This window comes from Schistocerca gregaria, chromosome 4 (genome assembly GCF_023897955.1).
Source record: "Schistocerca gregaria isolate iqSchGreg1 chromosome 4, iqSchGreg1.2, whole genome shotgun sequence".
Lineage (NCBI taxonomy): Eukaryota > Metazoa > Arthropoda > Insecta > Orthoptera > Acrididae > Schistocerca > Schistocerca gregaria.
The window spans coordinates 100,637,341-100,659,266 of record NC_064923.1 but is presented as its reverse complement, the minus strand read 5'-3'; the positions used below and the strand labels follow the sequence as shown (position 1 = coordinate 100,659,266).

At 43.9% G+C, this 21,926-nt stretch overlaps 1 protein-coding gene across 2 annotated transcripts in view; it reads right to left on the bottom strand.

Annotated features, from left to right (window-relative positions):
• Positions 1-7,043: 7,043 nt before the first annotated feature.
• Positions 7,044-21,926, bottom strand: part of LOC126267323 (uncharacterized) — a 108,655-nt gene continuing 93,772 nt past the window's right edge. For both annotated transcript variants that reach the window (XM_049972424.1, XM_049972425.1), the window contains exon 4: positions 7,044-8,222. In XM_049972424.1, the coding sequence (XP_049828381.1) occupies positions 7,953-8,222 (270 nt within the window). In that variant the 3' untranslated portion in view covers positions 7,044-7,952. The remainder of the gene's footprint in view (positions 8,223-21,926) is intronic.

Here is a 21,926-nt window from a genome sequence, read left to right as displayed (position 1 = left end):
GATGTTTATTGGCTTCGTGTTTACCTTGGCTACGATAACGCGTTCGCAGTGCCGTTCACAGAAGCTTACCAGCATTCCTAATGTCTTATGGGTTTTTAAACCTGTTCTTGCTTAGCGCCTAAGGACTGCTGAATTCCGCTATTAGAGTAGCATGGGCGCTGTCTGCCTGGTATTGTGGTCTCTCTGTCACTACGATCTTAACGCATGCGCGGAGCACTCACAGTGCGTAATAAATTGAGCAACGGGGAAATTATTTGTTGGTCTTCGATGACTCACCTGTTGAGAACTCGCAGGCGTCCACTCGAAATTTTGTGTAGTGTTGGTTACGACGACCAGTTGCATCCCCAAAATGTCACCGGACATTCAACTCGTCGAGAAAATTTTAAAATTCACAGTGAAATTGATGTTTGCGTTGGTGCCTCATTTATACCCTTCAGTTTCGGCTGATTTCGAACGATTCAGGAATTTCAAGCAAAAGCTGTTGTTGTTGTTTCGTATCACATTTTGTTTGGTTAAGGTCTTTGACTTTTTATCGACTTGAAATTCCTCTAAAACATTAAAGAATATCTGTCTCTCATATCATATGCTCTTTTGAAGTCCACGAATGTCCAGAAACATTGTCTTGTTTTCCTAATCTGAAGTTATTTTGAAAGTTGATTTGTTGAGTGTGTGATCTTCTTTCAGATGTACGCCTGTAAATATCGAGTTACGTACCCTGTTTCTTTAACACTTTATGTAGACTTTCAAGAGAATGGTGCAGTTTGGTTTGGCCCTTTGTTATTGACTGAGTGGCGTTATTACTAATTCAATCTTCCTGCAGATAAATTTCGCTCACAGATCGCAGCTGAATGCGATTAGAGCGAAGACGAGGCCAACAGATTCTAGTCTCCAGTCATCTGAACTGCCTGCTGAAAACAGGCGAGTCGCAAAGAATGCCGTCTCTTCACGTTCTATTTCGGAGCCCTTTCGCCACAGGCCTGCATTTTAGCAGAGTGCCTCGGGAAATGCTTCTCAGTCGGCGGCAAAAAGAACGACAGGGAATTCCAGAGGTTCTCCAGGCCGAAGCCACTTACCGTTCTGCTGGAGAACAATACGAAAGAGAATTAGACAAGAGGTGTACGACACTTCCGAGCAGCAAGGCGGCTATGTATGGGACAATTTGTCAAATGATAGTACTCCGGTTATTGATAATTCACTCACTGCTTTCATATTACTGTAACATTATTTATTTACTATTTATTTGTTTCGTTACTCGGGCGTATGGGGATTACAATGAACTTACTTCATGATAGAAATCTGCCAACGACAGTACTTTTACTTATGGCACGTATCGGTCTGAAAAATGCACCGATGATGACTGATATAAGTCGAAATCGATTTGCAACAGGATAAATAAATTACGTTTACGCGACTGGTTGCTACATTCTTTATAATTTTAACTCCAGCTTCTGTCACTGTCCTCACATGGCAAGATGGGCAGTGGCAAGGCCGCTTCCAGGACACATGAATCGAGACGAAGGCTAGACACCAGCCCCAAGACACCAGAAGTCATCCCCATGAAAATAAATGTTGCAAAGGCCACAGTCAAGTAGCCCAACGAGGATATCAAGATGAGCTGCAGACTCACGTCCGTTCCTGGTGGGAGAGGGACACCATGTCACAGCGGCAATCACTCAGTCACCTCAGGCATGTTTGTGTTTCACATGACACCGCACAGCTCAGCATCATGAGCTCTCCGTGTTTGCAGCCACGATCGGACACCAGGCTGCAGTACCAGTGCTGGCAGAGGCTGACTCTCCCGTGGGACCTATTCAAGTCCACAAAAGTCATGGAAAGAGTATAGTACCAAGAGTATTCTGCCGCCAACAGCTATAAGGGCCAGTACAAAGGCTGCATCATCCAGTTCTTCTGACTTTGGCAGCCTCTCCGAGCCTCTGGGTGGGTGCTACTCGCCTTACTGTGCCGAGACACTCTCGAAGCTTATCGAAGGGACCGACGCCACTGTTCTCAGCTTTCATCATTGCTTCCTCTGTGGACTTAATGATAGACTTTTTTAAGCCTGTGTTCGATTTCATCTGGATGCCGTCTCAGGACTTGGATTATTTCCCTGCAAGCGTGTTTTCCTATGAAGCTCCTAGTGCTGTTACTAGCGATTTTAGGTGGGTTCTCTGTCAAATCTCCTTACCAGTATCTAGTGGGATGCAGTATTTTATGCCTTTTGTTCTCAACGTCGAAGCAGAAATGTTTCGTTGTGAATAAACTTCTTCAAATTTGGCCACAGTTTTCTCTGTGTCTCCCATGGAGGACACTTCAGAGATCTTGTAAATTTTGTGTAATTTTCTTCTTCTCACAGTGGTCTGTAAATGGTTACATGTGGTGCGAGGAACTAGTACGTCAGTCTAACTGAGCGAGTGTCTTGCTCTTCAGTTGTGTGGTGAATGCTTCCATGGGCTTGAACTAATGTTTTAATGAGATTCTTCCCGTGTTTACAGTTGGCCTGCATGTTTGGTTCACAACTTTTCTCTCCTTCTCCATGTTTAAAACATGATTTTTCGATAGTGGAGGTCTTTTTGATGACTATAGTATGGTTTTCTTGTACTTTTCTCGGTAATGATTCTGTTCTTTATCTTTCTTATCTCTTTCTGGTATCCTGTTTGCTTTTTTGTCATGTCAGCTGTGGGTGGCATAATTAAGAACCAATTATACTGTGTATATGTCATAAGTACTGAGATTATGACTGTGGATATCTGGGAAAATTATATGTGCTAAGGGAGTGCAGGTGGTCAATTCATGATTTTGTTAGTCCTGCAAACATTGCTGACATTTTCTCTATTATGTTGTACTATGTTGGAAGATGATTGTGTTACTACTGTGTGCCACTCCACAAGCAACTTAAGGTGTGGTACAGGTACGTCGATGATACTTTCGTGGTGTGGAGCCATGGTGAAGAACAGCTCGGTGACTTCCTAAGACACTTGAACAGCCTCCATGTCAACGTAACATTTACCATGGAAGTAGAAAAGGACACGAAACTGCCATTTCTAGATGTGCTGGTCACAAGGGATGGCGAAAACCTGGGACACAGCGTGTATCGAAAACCGACACACACGGACCGATACCTGCACAAACTGTCAAACCACCACCCGAGCCAGAAAAGAGGCACGATTAGTACGCTCGTAACGAAAGCAGGACAAATATGTGAGCCACAACACCTCAAACGAGAAATGCAACACCTGTAAACTGTCCTGAGGAGCAATGGGTACTCCACAAATTATATTAGAAGTGTAACAGAGCCAAACACTCGGCGAAGTAAGGAACCAAAAAGGAAATGTCTGGTACGGCCTTCCTGCCATACATTCCCAGAGTGACGGATAGAATCGGCCGTATATTGCGCAAACATGGCGTAAAGACGATGTTCAAACCGACAAGGAAAATCAAAGAGTGTCTTAGATCGGCGAAGGAGAAAAGAGACACACTTGCAATGTCGGGAATATACCGTATACCTTGCACATGCGGAAAAGTTTATGTCGGAATGACTGGACGATCCATTAACACCAGGATCAAAGAGCATAAGCGACATTGCAGGTTGAGGCAGGTGGAGAAATCGGCCGTGGCAGAGCACGCACTGAATTAGACTGACCACGTAATAAAATTCGCCGACACGGAAGTTCTGGCTGTAGAGAAGCACTATCACACGCGCTTGTTCAGAGAAGCTGTAGAAATTAAAAAACACGCGAAAATTTTGAACAAGAAATAGGAAGGCCTTAAAGTAAACGGACCCTGGCTTCTCGTACTGCAGCGAACGACCGTCGCAGGTAGCAAGAGGAGAACCGCACCGGAAATGACCGCGGAGAAGCCCTCGGACGTTGGCGCGCCTGGTACATTGCGGCCGCGAGCTCGGTTCCAGTTCACCACCGGCAATGGAGGGTGAAGCTTTGACAATGCCAGCCACTCGTGCTGGCGAAACGTCAGAAAAATCATTATATGAACGTCGGCCGAAGAATCCGAGACAGAAGCCAATAGGCAGTTTGTCAACAAGTGGCCACGAAAGCCTTAACAATTTTGTAAAAATTCACCTAGTGTATCTGTGTTGTCAAAGAAGAGACAGAAGTGCAGGTGCTCTTCCTGATATCTTGATATTTAATGTTTTGTTGAGTGATATATATTGTTCAATTTGGGATACAAGTCTTTAAGATACTGAATAGAAACATTAGTGCTTATAGTCAATGTATCACTTCAGATACATTGTATGTAAAAATAAAATGGTTCAAATGGCTCTGAGCACTACGGGACTTAACATCTGAGGTCATCAGTCCCCTAGAACTCGGAACTACTTAAACCTAACTAACCTAAGGACATCACACACATCCATGCCCGAGGCAGGATTCGAACCTGCGACCGTAGCGGTCGCGTGGTTCAAGACTGAAGCACCTAGAACCGCTCGGTCACAATGGCCGGCTGTAAAAACATTAATTCCGCTTTAGACTGAGAAGTATATACCCTTGTACATGTTCAGTTCATCCTTAATTTTTACTATCAGTGGTGGCATGAGTGAGGAAAGGATCTCAACATTGTTCAAGAGAAATCTACACTGTTTACTACAATTGATTTCATAGATCATCTATATTTGAAGGTTTAACTGATATAGCGCCTAATTTATCGATTTCTGCTGCATCTGAAGCTGTTGCTTTGCAGGACAACAGCCTTCCAGTGTCTATGATACAGCAGAATATTCACCGTCTATTACACTACTTTCGCAAAAGTTGAATTTGTTGCTGTCCGCGTATCTGAAATGTCCAGTATAATAGGGTCATACAACAGCAGAATTGAAAAGTATTTTCTTTTGGGTCCTAGAGACTTTTCGTGGTCGCCGTGTTGTAATTAGTGAAGAAACAACGTACCAGGATCCGTGGCCGTTGTGCCCGGACAACTGCAGTGTAGGTAGCGACCATTGGTTGTAACAATCTGGTCTACGGGAAAAACAAGAGAAGAGTGAAACGGCGTGATGGTAGTAGTGGCACAGCAGAGGTGAAACTCATACAGGGATTTCCGGTAACACTACCTTGGTTTGCTGCCAAGCCACTCTGAGCGCCGCAAGTCCATCATCGTTCATCACCTCCTTTTACTACTGCGTGATAGTTCTTCCAATTTGGTTTTTATTTCGTAGTAAATGGAAGTTGATTTCTGTTCATTGTGTTCCGGACTACGACTTCTTTTGCGTACTGTATTCTCTGTACTGCATTGGAAGTATTTTTATCGCATTCTGGTTGATTTTTGCTTCCATCTGTAATACTGGGTGGAGTAAATAATTCTAAATTTGTTTTTCTTTCGTGTAAAACAGAAACTGGTTTCGTTTTATGGTATGCTGCAGACTGACTTACATACAAATCCGTGTGTGCGCTGCTCGGTTTAATTGCGTTGTAGGTATACAGCTTGACATCTACTTCATTATTACTTGCATTCATTTTTCTAAATTTCTCCCTCTTAATGGAGAACTCCATGAAAGTAGAATATGACGAAATTGCTATTCAACTTTATTACAATTTACCATGGAACGAGTATGTAATTGCGTTTCGAATGATGGTGCTTCTTGCCCCTGACTGTTCTTTGTAATCGTAATGACTGAATGAGTAGTAGTTGTGCCCGGTGTTATTACTGAACAAAAATATTGTACAGCGAAGTGCATAGTTATACATGGTCCGATTCCTATGTCAAATTAAAGATCGATGTTGTTGCAGCACAAATGAGCCATACAGCCGCAGGCAGTAATTGAAACATACGGATCTACGCAAATGTTATCACCTGAAGCTATATACACATCCAGCTGCGTAGAAAAGATAGAGAATCTATTTGATTCACTCAACAGTAATCAGTAGTATCCAAAGGGTGGTAAAATATTTAACTCTGCTTTCCAGAAAATTCACCGCACACAAAAATGTTTCAGATTTATGTATTGATAAATCACTTTAATACATGTACTGTATGTTGGAGTACCTATTAAGCCAGTTTTATATCGTGAATTTAGTGTTACCTCTCTTTTTAGATAGGCTGAATATTGTTCCATCTGAGCTGATATGGACTCACATATACTGTAGTCCTTGTGCTGTATCACATAATACGGTAAAAGCATTCGGTTACCCTTAATTATAAATAGCAGAACTGTTACCTCTCTTTTTAGATAGGCTGAATATTGTTCCATCTGAGCTGATATGGAATCACATATTCTGTAGTCCTTGTGCTTTATCACATAATACGGTAAAAGTATTCGGTTACCCTTAATTATAAATAGCAGATGTTAGGTTTTTTGAGTCTGGTTCAATGTTGTGTATCTGGAGTAGTGTATGTACTACTGTCAACGTTTTGAGTGGATAAGTCCTGTAGACATTTGTACAGGGTACAGATAGGCAATGACAGATTATCAAACACAAAGTTAAGTTACATAGACCATTTATTAGTTCAAGTATTATTCATACAACAATAACTTAATAATATACATTCTGAATAATATAGCTTATTCTGTCATAATGTTTAAATGCAATTTTATTATCTTAGTAAAATCTTATTTTCATTTCTAATGTTATCGTAACGAACTATAATAATTTTATTAATTCCTACTATGTACAATAGATACGTTACGAAATTTTTACACAGACAGCAGCTAGTAACTGTCAATGCATGATGATATGAAACAAAAGTAAGAACACATCGTGACTGCATCGACTGGGATAGATAGAGGCTAGCTAAGCAAGACCTGTACTGATTTGAACAAGTAATATTAAATGTGCCCTACCGTGAATACATATTCATATTTACGCATTAAAGCAGGAGACCACGTCTTATGTAGCTAGCACTGACTCGCACTGTGTGAGCAGTTGAACACAGATGTTGCACGTTTCGTGCAATGTGGCTATGTATGAATAAGACGGTGAAAACAGACAGTAAATATTCGAATGCACAAAATGAGCGTCTGAAAAGTGGTACATCGATCCCTGTTAGCAAGAAGAAGTACGGAAATTAACCGTCAGAGTGTATGTGCAGTACAGCGTCATAGTGTTAACTGATAGCAGTTGTTTGAGCAACATGTTCTGTAAAAGCAAGGAGCTGAAATCTGTAATATGGGGGTTAAAAAGGTTTACGACTGTTATCGTAAATAATGGAAGTTGTATTGTGATAGCAGTCAATGTCTCAGGAAGCACCAGCAGCTGGAAAATTTGTTGTTCAGAAAAGCTCGGCTGCGATGGGAACGTCATCTTTTTTCGTCCCACTACGCTCCCACATCCAAAACTGCCCCTGGAGTATTGAAGTCTGGCAGCTTTTAGTACTATCGAACTGAGGGTAGCTGTCAAATCTTCTCTTGCTGCACATGGGTACACAAGGACCTTGTCTTACAGAAACACAATGCTGCAAAGGCTGCTAGGAAAGGTATGACAGCAAGAACATCAGTAAGTGACTGCTACTTTCATGAAGTATGCTGCATCGATTGTTTGTCAAATAGTATTATGAGAGACTCAAGCCCAAAAGTATGATCACTGTAAGTGATCTGACACCAAGTGAAAGAAGAAGCAGAAAATGAGTAGTACTGCAACTTACTCTAATGTATTGCAAGAAACATTATATTCCACTTTTTAGTATATAAAGAGGCAAACAATATTTACAACAAAACGTTTGGTGGGAGAGTAGGATTCCTTAATCCCAGTGAGATACTGCTACTTGAAGCAGTTATCTCGAAACTAAACCGAAGGTGTAATCGTTGGCGCTGGAAGTGAGGTGAAGGTATGAGGTGGGTTAGGAGAATGACGTCACTGCGAGGCCAGCCAGTGTGTGAGGTGTCCCGCCAACGGCAGAGTGCGGCGCTCCACAGGCGCCCCCTGTGAGTGTGTTAGCAGTGCCCGCCGCAGTGCTGTGGAGCCGGCCGTGGCGTTGTCGGGACGCCTCCCAGCGGACGGCAGCCGCTAGTTGCCCACGGGCTGCGCTGCCTGCACCATGAAGGAGCCGCCCGCGCTGCCGGCGCCGGGGACCGAACCGGCGCCCCCGGAGGACTCCTCGCTCTCGACCCTGGCCACGGAGCACCAGCACGGCACCAGCTGCAGGCCGCCCACGCTGACGCCCACGCCGCCCACGCCGGCGCCCCCGGCGTCGCTCGCCACGCCCACGCCGTTGCCGCCGCTGGACACGCCCACACTGTAGCTACTCAGCGACAGCTGTCCGGCGTTGGGCGGCATCTGTGCAAACGACAGGGCACCAGTTAGTAGTGTTCTGCTGGGGTTGGCCGACCGCCTATTAGTGCTACACCAGAATGAAGAGCAAAATAAATATCTGCAGGCAAGGGGCTTACACGAATGAAATTTCCTTCTATACAGGGTGAAAAGTATTTAAACCGACCAACTCTGGGAGGTTGTAGAGGACATCAAAACAAATATTGTTCCCTAATGTCATTTTTTCCTGTGAGGAGTATTTAAACCGGTAGAGGAAGATTTCTGTAGTCGCAAATTCATTAAACCAACAAGAGACAGCATATTAACACAACCCAATTTCAGTTACATTTGGTTTTCAAAAATGCCTCCATTGACACGTAAATAAAGATTACACCGTCGCATCATGTTCTGTCTGACACGGGCAAAAACTCCAGGAGTATCCTGAATTGTTCCTGCTGCTGCTACTATCCGGACAACCAGATCCTCTTCTGATGCAACAGGAGTTGCGTAAACAGGATTGCGCATCTAGCACCACACAAAGAAGACCAGAAGGGACATATCTGGGGATCGAGCAGGCCATGGTACAGCACCACTCTACCAATCCACGTTTCTGGGAACCGTCGGTCCAGGAATCGACGCACACGACTACCGAAATGTGCTAGAACCCCGTTATGCTGGAACCACATGCGTTGTCTTGTAGGGAGCGGGACGTTTTCCAGCAATTCTGGCAATGCTCTGGCGAGAAAATGTAATAGTGCCTGCCATTTAAAGACCTAGGTAGCAGATGCGGCCCAATTACACAGTCCCCAACAACACCGACCCATTAACGAAGAACCGGACTGATTGAAGGATCCCGCTCAACATGCTGCAACACAGCTTCCTCAAATTGCAGCGTTTTTACCATCTACCTCAGCCAATGCGAGTTGTTTCCCATTATTCCGCCTCAGCTACCCTGTGTCAGCGATTCCTGCACAAAAACCGTTTCCACGAACACGTACACCATAATTATTCTACCATGCAAACATTTGGGGTTACACTCGTCGGGGGTGAGATGTTCGCGGGGGTTCCACTGGGGACCGAACTGCACAATAACCCTGGGTTCAGTGGTGTGGGTGGACAGCTGTGGTCTGCTGTGGAGTTGTGAACCACTGAGGGCTACGGCGGAGCGAAGCCTCTCTGTCGTTTCTAGGTCCCCGGTTTAATACATACGTATACTACGTGTTCAAAAGTATCCGGACACCTGGCTGAAAATGACTTGCAAGTTCGTGGCGCCCTCCATCGGTAATTCTGGAATTCAATATGGTATTGGCCCACCCTTAGCCTTGGTGGCAGATTCCACTCTCGCAGGCATACGTTCAATCGGTGGCTGGGAGGTTTCTTGGGGAATGGCAGCCTATTCTTACGGAGTGTTGCACTGAGGAGAGGTATCGATATTGTTCGGTGAGGCGTGGTACGAAGTCGGCGTTCCAAAACACTCCGCTACAGGCTGTGTATTATGAATAGGTGCTCGATCGTGTTGAAAGATGCGATCGCCATTCCCGGATTGCTCTTCAACATTGGGAAGCAAGAAGGTGTTTAAAACATCAGTGTAGGCCTGTGCTTTGATAGTGCCACGCAAAACAACGAGGGATGCAAGCCCCCTCCATGAAAAACACGACCACACCATAACACCACCGCCTCCGAATTTTACTGTTGGCACTACACACGCTGCCAGATGACGTCCACTGGGCGTTTACCATACTCACACCCTGCCATGCATCGCCACATTTTGCACCGTGATTCGTCGCTCCATACAACGTTTATTCACTGTTCAATCGTCCAATGTTTACGCTCCTTACGCCAAGCGTGGCGTCGTTTGCATTTACTGACATGATCTGTGGCTTACGAACAGCCGCTCGGCCGTGAAATAAGTTTTCTTATTTTCCGCCTAGCCCTCACAGTACTTGCAGTGGATCGTGATGCAGTTTGGAATTCCTGTGCGATGTTCTGGACAGACGTCTGTCTATTACACATTACAGCACTCTTCAACTGTTGACGGTCTCAGTCAGTCAAGAGACGAGATCGGCCTGTATGCTTTTGTGCTGTAGTTCAGTGCCACATCGGAAACAGTTCAGTAAGGGATGTTTAGGAGTGTGGAAATCTCGCGTACAGACGTATGACTCAAGTGACACCCAATCACCTGACCACGTTCAAAGTTCGTGAATTCCACAGAGAGCCCCATTCTGCTCTCTCACGATGTCTAATGACTACTGAGGTCGCTGATACGGAGTACCTGGCAGTAGGTGGCTGCACAATGCACCTAATATGAAAAACATATGTTTTTGGGGTTGTCTGGATACTTTTGGTTACATAGTGTACATACACACATACATCTGAAAGATCGCCTCTATGCAAATTTCGCGTCAGTCGCATAAGATTGGCGCTACTATCGCCACTATGAGGATGCAAATCAGTTAACTGTTTGATTCACACTGTAAAAGCCGTTGGCGTTAGTTACCTTTGAGAATGGACGTAGTGAGTTGATGTTAGTCAAAAATGGCTTTAAGACAACAAAGAAACCAGGACAATACCTTATTGAGTTTGAACGAGATCATGTAATGGGACTACGAAAAGCTAGATATTCTTTGTGCGATATTACAGAAACACTTGGCAGGAATATAGCCACTGTACATCATTTCTGACAGTGGTGGTGTTGTGTACATAGATCCGCTTAGTCAGCACGTACACAACTTTCCCACTAGAGAGCGGCCCGCTAAGCACAACAGTGCAGGCGCACCGCTCGTCCGTCTCCGCACTACGAGATGGCGCTCCCATAGAGACGGACCAAATTCTGCTTCCGCCGATCCGCGTATTAATATGTAATGCAGCCAATGAGATTGCTGCTAGCGTAGAACTTTTTCTCCTCGCGAATCACACTCACGCAGTGATACACGAGCGCGCGAGGTATTATAACAAGTAGACAGACCTCCAATTAGTCAGTCTGCATTTGTCTACATCAGTCTGTACCAGTCTGCATTAGCCTGTACCAGTCTGTACGAGTTCTACATTTGTCTGTACCAGTCTACAGTCAAATTTCAGTCTGCGCCTAATAAGATTATCATATTCCTGAACACAGCCATGAAGAAAAATGTATAGATACTTTGTCAAGTATCAGAGAGATAAGATTAACGTACCAAGACCAAAGGAACTTCAGATTATCATTTGTAAATAGCATCCAGAAACAAGTTAAGTAATTTTTATGCTTGTTATTATTTTAATAAATGTGTGTGAAAATTAATCAAGTTCTGTTTAAAGTTGGTCACCGTCAATCTGCTACTCTAAGCGTGCAAGTGGCATTTCTATCGTCTGACCTAACGGCAGAAGATAAACACGCCACGATAAGACCACGAGACATATTGCTGACACTCGCCTACTTCGTTAGAGCGACAAGTCAAATAATCTGATGGTGTGTGTACTGAAGTTCTTACAATATGCACACCACAGGTGGTCAGAGAAACCTATGGCCGCAAGAAGACCTGGCTGCGGGCGGACACGTGGCATTACCGAGTGGGGAGACCGTCACACTCGGGAGTATGCCTCTGGCACGTCTTACTGCATCAGCAGCAGTAGGCACCACAGTGACACAACGAACTGTTACAGATCAGTTACTTCAAGGACAGCACCGAGTCAAAAGCCCTGTAGCGTGAATTTCACAAACCACAAACCGCCGCCATTTGCGGTGTCTGTGATGTCGAGCGAGGAGCGAGAACTCATTGGAGGGCCGGGGGGGGGGGGGGGGGGAGGTCTCTTGAGTTTTCTGGTTCTCCGTTGGTGCCAGTGATGGACGTGTGTTGGTTAGAAGCGGGCCAGCCGAGGGCCTGCAGCCAGCCTATCTCTATGCTGGACACACCGGACCTACATCTGGAATTACGCTCTCGGGTGCGCCTTCGTTTGACAGGTGGAGCACTCTCGTGATTATACTACGCACCCTGGTTGCAAATTGGCCAGTCTGGTGATTCGATATGTTGTGTTGCCACTTACGAACAGCACCGCAGGGGTTATTTTCCAACAGGATAACGGTCGTCCATATATCGTTGTAGTAACCCAACATGCTCTGCAGAGTGGCGACATGTTGCTTGGTCTGCTCGTTCACCAGATCTGTCTCAGAGCATATACACGACATGATCAGATGACAACTCCAGGGTCATCCACATCCAACACTAACCGACCCTGTATTGACCGACCAAGTGCAACAGACGTGGAACTCCATCCTACGAACTGACATCCGGCACCTGTATAACACAACGCATGCACGTTTGCATACTTGTATTCAACATTCTGGCGCTTACACCGGTACCAGCATTTCACATTTGTAATGGTTTCTCTCGCACTTACATAAACCTGTTATCTTACAATGTTAATCACTTAAATATGTTACTTAGACAAGTGTATTCCCGAAATTTCGTTAGTCTACTTTAAATGCCTTTTGGTGTATCGATTTTTTTCCGTCCATTTTCGTGATGTGGGAGAATGTGGGCTAAAGTGGTCAGAGCAGGAAAAATGACCCTAGCATATTTTTTGTCCGGTGAGCCTAACAGAGGCACCTTTTCCCGTTATTTTTATTAAGAAGTTTTATGATTTTCATTCGTCTGATGTAGGGTAAGGTATTCCTCTTGTTACTAGGTTCCAGGAAGACTACCAATATTTTGCAGCATTAGTGGTTAAAAAACATCTTTTGGCTTACAAGTGTGGTTCCTTTTTGTGTCTTTCACTTTGATGGCTTCATCCTTGAACCACTCATCCCGACATGGTGTCTGATAGGAAAAAGTACCCACACTTCTGGTCCACACTACTACAGTTTATTCTTAATCTGTTCACCACAAAGAGATTTGGTTACTACTTCCATATACCACTACAAACCGATTGCTAAATCCCTTTATACACAAAAGTATCGTTCAATCCTTTAGCGACAATCTTGAATTAATTTATTAACTATATCGAAAACCATCACCTTTCTCTTATATTTGACGTATCACAAAAATTCAGTTGAAAACAGTCTGTTGCAGCAGCTTGGCGTTGATTCAGACAATATAACAGCAACACGGCTTGAAAATATATTCCAAAATCGGAGCAACAAACATGGGATCGTCTTACGATGGAAAATGCTACTGAGGCGGTGAATAATGTTAACACGCAACAAAAAAGGAATTTAATGTTCCATGTAACACGCTGAACAGAAGAATTCTACGAAGAAATGGAGACGCAGTAGGCCACAAGAAGATAACGGGAAGCTTGAGAAGAGTGTTCAGTGAAGAACGAGAACAAGAAATTCTCAATTATAATCTAGAAATAGAAAAGCTTTTGACTTGCAGTGAATGACATACGGAGACTATCACTCCAGTAGGCACATCGGAAGAAAATACCACATCATTTTCACGCTAATAACGAGAACAGAAAAATGGCCAGACGAGGGCAGAGTATCCCATTAGGTGGGAAAATGAACACTGATTAAGCCTTCAGAAAAATGCTTGTAGTTCCTATACATTATTTTCTTTTTCACTTAAAATTGTATCATGTGATAGCTTATAAGATGTAGATTCAAAATGTCTAAGCGGCAGGCTTCCATCAATAACAGTGTTTTGGTGAAAATTTACTAACGCTTGTAGTGGACACTTAAACCCACCTTCCAACAATATAAAAGAGCATGATTTTCAAAACCTTTTACACAAATCTTAAGGTCTATACATTCGACATAATTGAGAAAAGATGTTCTTTTTGCAGGGTTACTACGGAATGCATGCAGAACTGTCGTCCGCAGAACGTATGACAAAGGTGATTTACAGAGGAAAACCGCCAGTCTATTAGGTTTGTTTGGCCAACGGTTTAAGCAATAATTAACATCTAAGTGTTTTGTTAGTACAAAGTAGCTTTATGGAATACCTGTAGCAGTGCCGTGAGGTATGGGACACACAACCCGCACCCTCAGGGGGTGCAGAATTTACTCTCATATTCCACTATTACACAGATTCCGTAAAGACTGCCACTGAGATTCAAATTTACTGAAAAACTTTATTAATTACTGGTGAAAAGAATTTATAATTATTGTCATGTGTGTTGTGGGAACGATCGAGAGATTAAAATAATAACATGATGTTCCTTTATTTCCCCTTATTTTTGTGAGGGTTTATATAACATCATTAATAAATTAAAATTATCGCCAAGGTGCTGATTACCGTTAAAGCCAAGTGTATGTGTGATAAACGTCTGCCTTCGAGTGCAAGGCTTGTGACGTAACAAGAGGGATATTTTTACTTCCTCTCTTGTTTTGCTATCGGCCTCCTTAAATTCGTTTTTTCTCTTTTAACTAATTACCATTAACATACGTGATGTATAATCTGCATTTTCATAAAAGAAATAGGTGGGCCCTCAGTTTTAAAGAATATGACACCAGATCTAATTTTGTGCTTTTCTAATTTATTTTGACTATTCCTAGTTAGTATATTTTGTTATAGGGTGAAGTCAGTAATTGTTTCGTAACTTAAATTCTGTTGTTGACTTATAAACAAATATAAATTCAATGCTAATTGTTAACATTTGGAGGAACAACTAATAACATTTTTAAAGCATTTATTTGGCTCTATTCGAAAACATGTTAGCAAAGCCAGCTGTTAATTAATTTCAAGGTATTGCTTTGTCAAAAGTATTGTTTGCGTAACGATATGTTAATTTCATCATTTAAACAAATAATTCGGCCTAACTCTTGTGCTGGCCGATGTGGCCGAGCTGTTCTAGGCACTTCAGTCTGGAACCACGTGACCGCTACGGTCGCAGGTTTGAATCTTGCCTCGGGCATGGATGTGTGTGATGTTCTTAGGTTATTTAGGTTTAAGTAGTTCTAATTCTAGGGGGCTGATGACCTCAGATGTTAAGTCCCATAGTGGTCGGAGCCTAATTCGTGTAGTAGAAGACACCGTTAAAAAGATGGAATTTTTTCCATGTATTCAGTTAATTTAATGAGTTAAGTGATAATTCCCATTACGGTCGGAGGAAGGCAATGGCAAACCACCTCCACTAGGACCTTGCCTAGTACGGCGGAACGGGTCTCCCGCATCGTCCCCTATGCTCCTCGGAGTATGGGACCTTATCGTCATCATCATCATCAAGCTATAATTGTAATTTCTGTAAATTTAAATTCAAACAATGTGTAGTTTCAGCACCTATTATTGTGAGGATATGTAAGGGCCCGGTTTTTGGTCCCAAGACAGTCAGTCCACGGCCGAATTTCAGACGAGAAACCCGTAATGGTTAGATCAACAACAATGCATCAGCTTAACTGTGAAGTAAGTGTAACACATCTAGGCCGTGACAGTGTCTGACCCATACGTACCTTTTTATTCTTCAAGAACTTTGAAATGTGTGGTTAGGCTTTTACTGCTCATATATATTCAACAGTAAATTATTGTAGCAGTATGTGGATGTTTCCCTGCAACCTATTAATGAGGCTTATCGAAAGTTAAACAATAGTGCACTGGCCATATAACTGTGTAATATTGGGGGGGGGGGGGGTTTGAGAACAGTGAAAGTAAAGAACTGTGAAATGCAACTGTGCACCTGTTGGCTACATCATTTACAGTAGACAGTACTGTATTTCCACCCCCTATTTTTTCAGCCAGTATCACAACGAGGTACGCCGACACCGAGGACAATCAACGAAGAAAAAAAAGCAGGCGAACGTCACAGGCTGCGCCCGGAAGGGGAACTTCGCCAAAAAACGTCACCAGATTCTGGCGACCTAACATTTTATGCTTGTTTCGGAACTTGCCACAAAGGCACTGTTAGGTTGGTCATTAGAATCAGTACCATGCAGGTTAGTTGGCGCCTTACTTGCAATGGGAGATTTTAAGTAAGGTCCTACAAGAGCAGTCGCTTTCACTAATAGAAAAAACAACTCATGCTTCTCCAGATACTACAGTCAGCCTCCAGACCACATGGACGTGTGGTTCAGGTGCCAGCTCTATGGAAGGTTATCCGACTGTTGATGGTCAAACAAGCTTTTGGAAGTCTAATCTATTCAACAAGAAATCGTTTTAATCATCCTGTTACTCGCTAGTCGCGATAACAACTGCAATTTAAAAAAAAAACAGTGGCAGCATGAAAAAACCAAGCCATGAGGTCATCCACGTCACGCTCACAATACAGCAAATGTTCTACACCACTTGCATCATTATTTGACGATGTCTCTGTAGCTGACATCATAATACAGAATTTGTCTTGTGATTTGTATTCTCCAGTTAACCGAGAAATATCTGCCAAATCTGTTTTACGTTTATGCTGAAGACTTTACTCACTTTTTGCTACCTATTTATGTACGATCTCCTTTGTCAAGCAGTGAGCTTCTTTGTTAATGTATTTGAGTAATTTAACACACTGCCTGGCAGCAAATGTGAAGCTCCCTGAAGAGGAGGAGGAGGAAGCGAAGTGGAACTTCAGAGGTTCGAACAGTAAGTGATGTTATTTCGGTGATTACAGTATCGAATCAAAGAACTTGGCTGTATAAGTCCACTTTTTTAAATAAAATAGATCTGAATATGATCATTATAGACCGAAACCGGTAGCCTGATGACAAAAAATTTATTGCCGTGAAAATGAAGCAAAGGAACTTCATTCTATATCCGGATGACTGCTCAATTCGCGACTATGTCGCAGCTTGTGAAACGAGTCCACTTCTCAGCACAACGATGCAACACCTCTGGCCTGGATGCATGCGCTAATTTGATTGGAAGAGTGCCATAAATAACAGTTGTATTCGCTCAAGAGTCGAGCTGGTCCAAAACTGTTATAAACGGTGTTTGATATCCTTGATATTGCCATTGGACAAACATCACCTAGACCCGCACACGCTCTATGGAATCAGATCTGGGGGCCCTGCTGCCTACGGCAGTAGCGCATCTTCACGTAGACGGTTCATAGACACTCTTGCCATGTGTGGCTGCGCACTGTCCTGTTGAAAAGTGGCACTTCGATACTGTCAGATAAGAGGTAAGACAAAAGGACGTGAAGTACGGTAGTGCCTTCAGATTTCTCCTAGTCTCTACCAGCCGTGAACTGAATTCATACTTGATTGCTTCCCACATCGTGATGCCAGGAATAACACTGCTATGCCTCTCGAAAACACTGCAAGAGTGGGACCTGTCGCAAGGTTGCCGCAACACTCGCTGACGATGACCATCCAGGGCAGATCCGCGATTCATCGCCGAACACAACGCGACGTCATTCGTCAGCAGTCCGTGCTTTGCAGTCACAGCACCACTCCAGATGCAGCCGAATGTGTTGTAGTGTTGTTGTTGTTTTTGTTGTGGTCTTCAGTCCTGAGACTGGTTTGATGCAGCTCTCCATCCTACTCTATCCTGGGCAAGCTTGTTCATCTCCCAGTACCTACTGCAACCCACATCCTTCTGAATCTGCTTAGTGTATTCATCTCTTGGTCTCCCTCTACGATTTTTACCCTCCACACTGCCCTCCAATACTAAATTGGTGATCCCTTGATGCCTCAGAACTTGTCCTGCCAACCGATCCCTTCTTCTAGCCAAGTTGTGCCACAAACTTCTAAAAAGGTTCAAATGACTCTGAGCACTATGGGACTTAACATCTTAGGTCATCAGTCCCCTAGAACTTAGAACTACTTAAACCTAACTAACCTAAAGACATCACACGCAACCATGCCCTAGGCAGGATTCGAACCTGCGACCGTAGCAGTCCCGCGGTTCCGGACTGCAGCGCCTAGAACCACAGGGCCACCGCGGCCGGCTACAAATTTCTCTTCTCCCCAATCCTATTCAGTACCTCCTCATTAGTTATGTGATCTACCCATCTAATCTTCAGCATTCTTCTGTAGCACCACATTTCGAAAGCCACTATTTTCTACTTGTCTAAACTATTTATCGTCCACGTTTCACTTCCATACATGGCTACACTCCATACAAATTCTTTCAGAAACGACTTCCTGACACTTAAATCAATACTCGATGTTAACAAATTTCTCTTCTTCAGAAACGCTTTCCTTGCCATTGCCAGTCTACATTTTATATCCTCTCCACTTCGACCATCATCAGTTATTTTGCTCCCCAAATAACAAAACTCCTTTACTACTTTAAGTGTCTCATTTCCTAATCTAATTGCCTCTGCATCACCCGACTTAATTCGACTAAATTCCATTATCCTCGTTTTGCTTTTGTCGATGTTCACCTTATATCCTCCTTTTATGTCACTGTCCATTCCGTTTAACTGCTCTTCCAAGTGCTTTGCTGTCTCTGACAGAATTACAATGTCATCGGCGAACCTCAAAGTTTTTATTTCTTCTCCATGGATTTTAATTCCTACTCCGAATTTTTCTTCTGTTTCCTTCACTGTTTGCTCAATGTAGAGATTGAATAACATCGGAGAGGCTACAACCCTGTCTCACTCCCTTCCCAACCACTGCTTCCCTTTGATGTCCCTCGACTCTTATAACTGCCATCTGGTTTCTGTACAAATTGTAGTGTTAACCACAGCCTAAGCATGAAATGCTGATTTCCTACTTCCATAGTCTCCCATCGATGCTGCAGAATGACACTGTCTGTTACTCGGCGTCCATTATTTGTTCTCGGATGCCAGGCGCCGATGTGGAGAGGTTTCGATGTGTCTGGTTCACAGCACAACGATCATTTCCTGTGGTGGTCAGACGTTGTCGGTCGGAACCCTGACGACGATTATGCCTGGCCTCACGCTCACATACAGTCCAACATTGGACCACTGACACATCTAGATGCCCCACACAACTGAACATTGCACGCTTAGACCAAGTCCAACATTGGACCACTGTCACATCTAGAATCCCCACAAAACTGAATATTGCACGCTTAGACCAGCCAGCAAAAAGGAGACCTGCAATGAGACCTCTCTCAAACTGTGTCAGGTGCTGATAACCCTGTCTCACACGAGTACGGGACTGTGTCCTTCACAGTGATCACTCAACATCTGACGCTGCTCACGCCTCGTAAATGCATTATCAACCCTGGTAACAGGCTAAACAGAAACAGCTCCGATGCACTCTGCTGGCCATTTTACCTGCCACAGAGAGATGCAAAATTTACACACTCGTAGTTGGTGCGTACGTAAACAAAATTGCACGCACATTCTGGGTGCTTCACTTCTTTTCTCGTGCAATGTATTCCTGCTTATTTGCGAGCTCCCCCTCTGTCCTTCATGTCTAACAGTAGCTTTATTCAATTTAACTGCAATTAAATAAAGTCTGCTCTTAATTACGCTTGCCAGTTGAAAATGAATGCTATGCCCAGGTCGTGGTCCGAACAGGAAAACTATCTGGCATGTTCCCGGTTTAGCAGGATCTCACAGCATAGGTGAGACAATATTTATGTTTAGCTACCATAGCGAACTCAGAAGCTTTATGGCATCGTAGACTTCCTGTTCGTGTAGACATACAGGAATTATATGTTCCATCCTCTAACGAAATGGTTCAAATGGCTCTATGGGACTTAACATCTGAGGTCATCAGTCCCCTAGACTTAGAACTACGTAAACCTAACTAACCTAAGGGCAGCACACACATCCATGCCCGAGGCAGGATTCGAACCTGCGATCGTGGTAGCTGCGCGGTTCCAGACTGAAGCGCCTAGAACCGCTTGGCCACAGCGGCCGGCTCTAACGAAATTTGTATCACCATCTTTCTCCTCTGAGTTCGAAAATATTTTGTTGATGCCCTCCTACACAGGAAGAAGTTATCATCGTAATGAGATAAATCAAAGCTCGCACGGAGAGGTATAGGTGTTTCTTTTCCGTGCGCGTTATTGGAGAGTCGGACGGTAGCTATGCTAAGGGCACGGGATCACCTCAGAGTGGCGCTGCTCATCAGTGACGCCTCTCCCGCGACGAATTTGCGTCACTATCGTCAGCTCACACTGCAAGCCTGTGCTCTGCTGCGCACGGGCTAGTGGCCAGGTGTAGTGTAGTGTTGTGTGCCTGTTGTCCTGTACTGCCTGTTGTCCTGTACCTTCCTCAGGCAGCAAGACTGTGTGCGGCAGCAGGGCCCAGCTGTCGGCAGTGACTGCAGCTCTCTCCTCTCCCCTCTGCCAGCCCCACCACCACCCCGCCCCGCCACACACTCACTGCTATTTCTTTCTCCACTCTGGGTCAAGGCTGGCCCAGCCACCGACATCTCACTCACATTCTCGCCCGACTCCAGAACGAGCAACGTGGCTTACAGTATCGAAGCGAAGCAAAGCTGTGCGGCCCGATCTACGCTCATGGGCGCGGTAGAGATTGGGAAAAACCGATGTGTTAAATCGAGTACCGGTATTTTAATTCAGAATAACCAGTTTTTTCGGTATTTGTTTGGTGTCGGTTAGAACAGATTTTTTTATTTGTTACAAATAACCGAGGAAAAAAGCTGAAAGATAAATTAGCCAAAGTGGTAGCTCTAAAATATTTTGCTTTCACATAAATAATCTTTTTTTTCGTAATATTTGCAATGGTTTGAAATATTGCCCCCGGTAGCTGAGTGGTCAGCGTGACAGACTGTCAATCCTAACGGCCCGGGTTCGATTCCGGGCTGGGTCGGAGATTTTCTCCGCTAAGGGACTTGGTGTTGTGTTGTCCTAATCATCATCATTTCATCCCCATCGACGCGCAAGTCGCCGAAGCGGCGTCAAATCGAAAGACCTGCACCAGGCCACACGACATTTCATTTTTTTCATTGCGTTATTATAGAAAACAAAAAATCTATCAGTGCTATTTCAATAACAATGCCAACAGAAACGAGCAACAAACACTTGACATAAGGATTGGCACAGCAGTGCTGAATCAATAACGTCCCTGTTCCCGTGCAGTGGGCAAGACCCTCTCCCTGCCTGGCCTACACGATAGTTCCTTGCTTGTCGTCGCGAGGCACCCAAGGTATTAATTAGTATGCCATCAACCATAGTCTCGAAACATTTTTCGAAGTGATGTTACATTTTAGTACAGTGCTTCATTTGCTTATAATATTACAGATTTGTCTACTATGTCTATGAAATAATGAAACAGCAAGGAAACTATCGTAACGCTAATAAATTAAAAACTTAACAACAATCCATTCATAGTATACAGTAAAAATACAAAGTAGTTGATCTACTGCCTGTGTCTATATAACATGCCTTTATCTGCTGAGTATCTCAGCAGCGGAATTTGCGGCGCCAGTTTGGAGGAACTCTGCTCACACTAAGCAAGTTGACGTCGCCGTAAACTAAACTGTACGTATTGCCACAGGATGCCTCAAACCAACTCCCACAGACATCATTTATCCCATCATAGGCATAGCACCACCCACTATCCGAAGACAAGTAGCCGCCGAGATAGAAAGATCAAAACAAATGAATGATCCCCGACACCCGTTGCATATGCACCGAAAACAACGTGTCCGGCTGAAATCCCGCAGGAGTTTCATTGAAACTACTGAAGAGCTCACCACCATTTCTTTGGGAAGAAATGGTGCCACACTCCACAATGGAACTACTTGAGGAGGGATCTGCAGGATTTCAACTACCTTTTACAACTTGGAGGTCATTAAACCGGCTGCGTACTGGAGTAACTGGGTGCAAATCAAACCTATTTAAATGGGGCTACAATAATAGCGATAGGTGTGAATGCGGAGCAATACAGGACTTGGACCACCTACTGATTTGCCCAGATATGTCTATAACATGCACTAAAGATGAT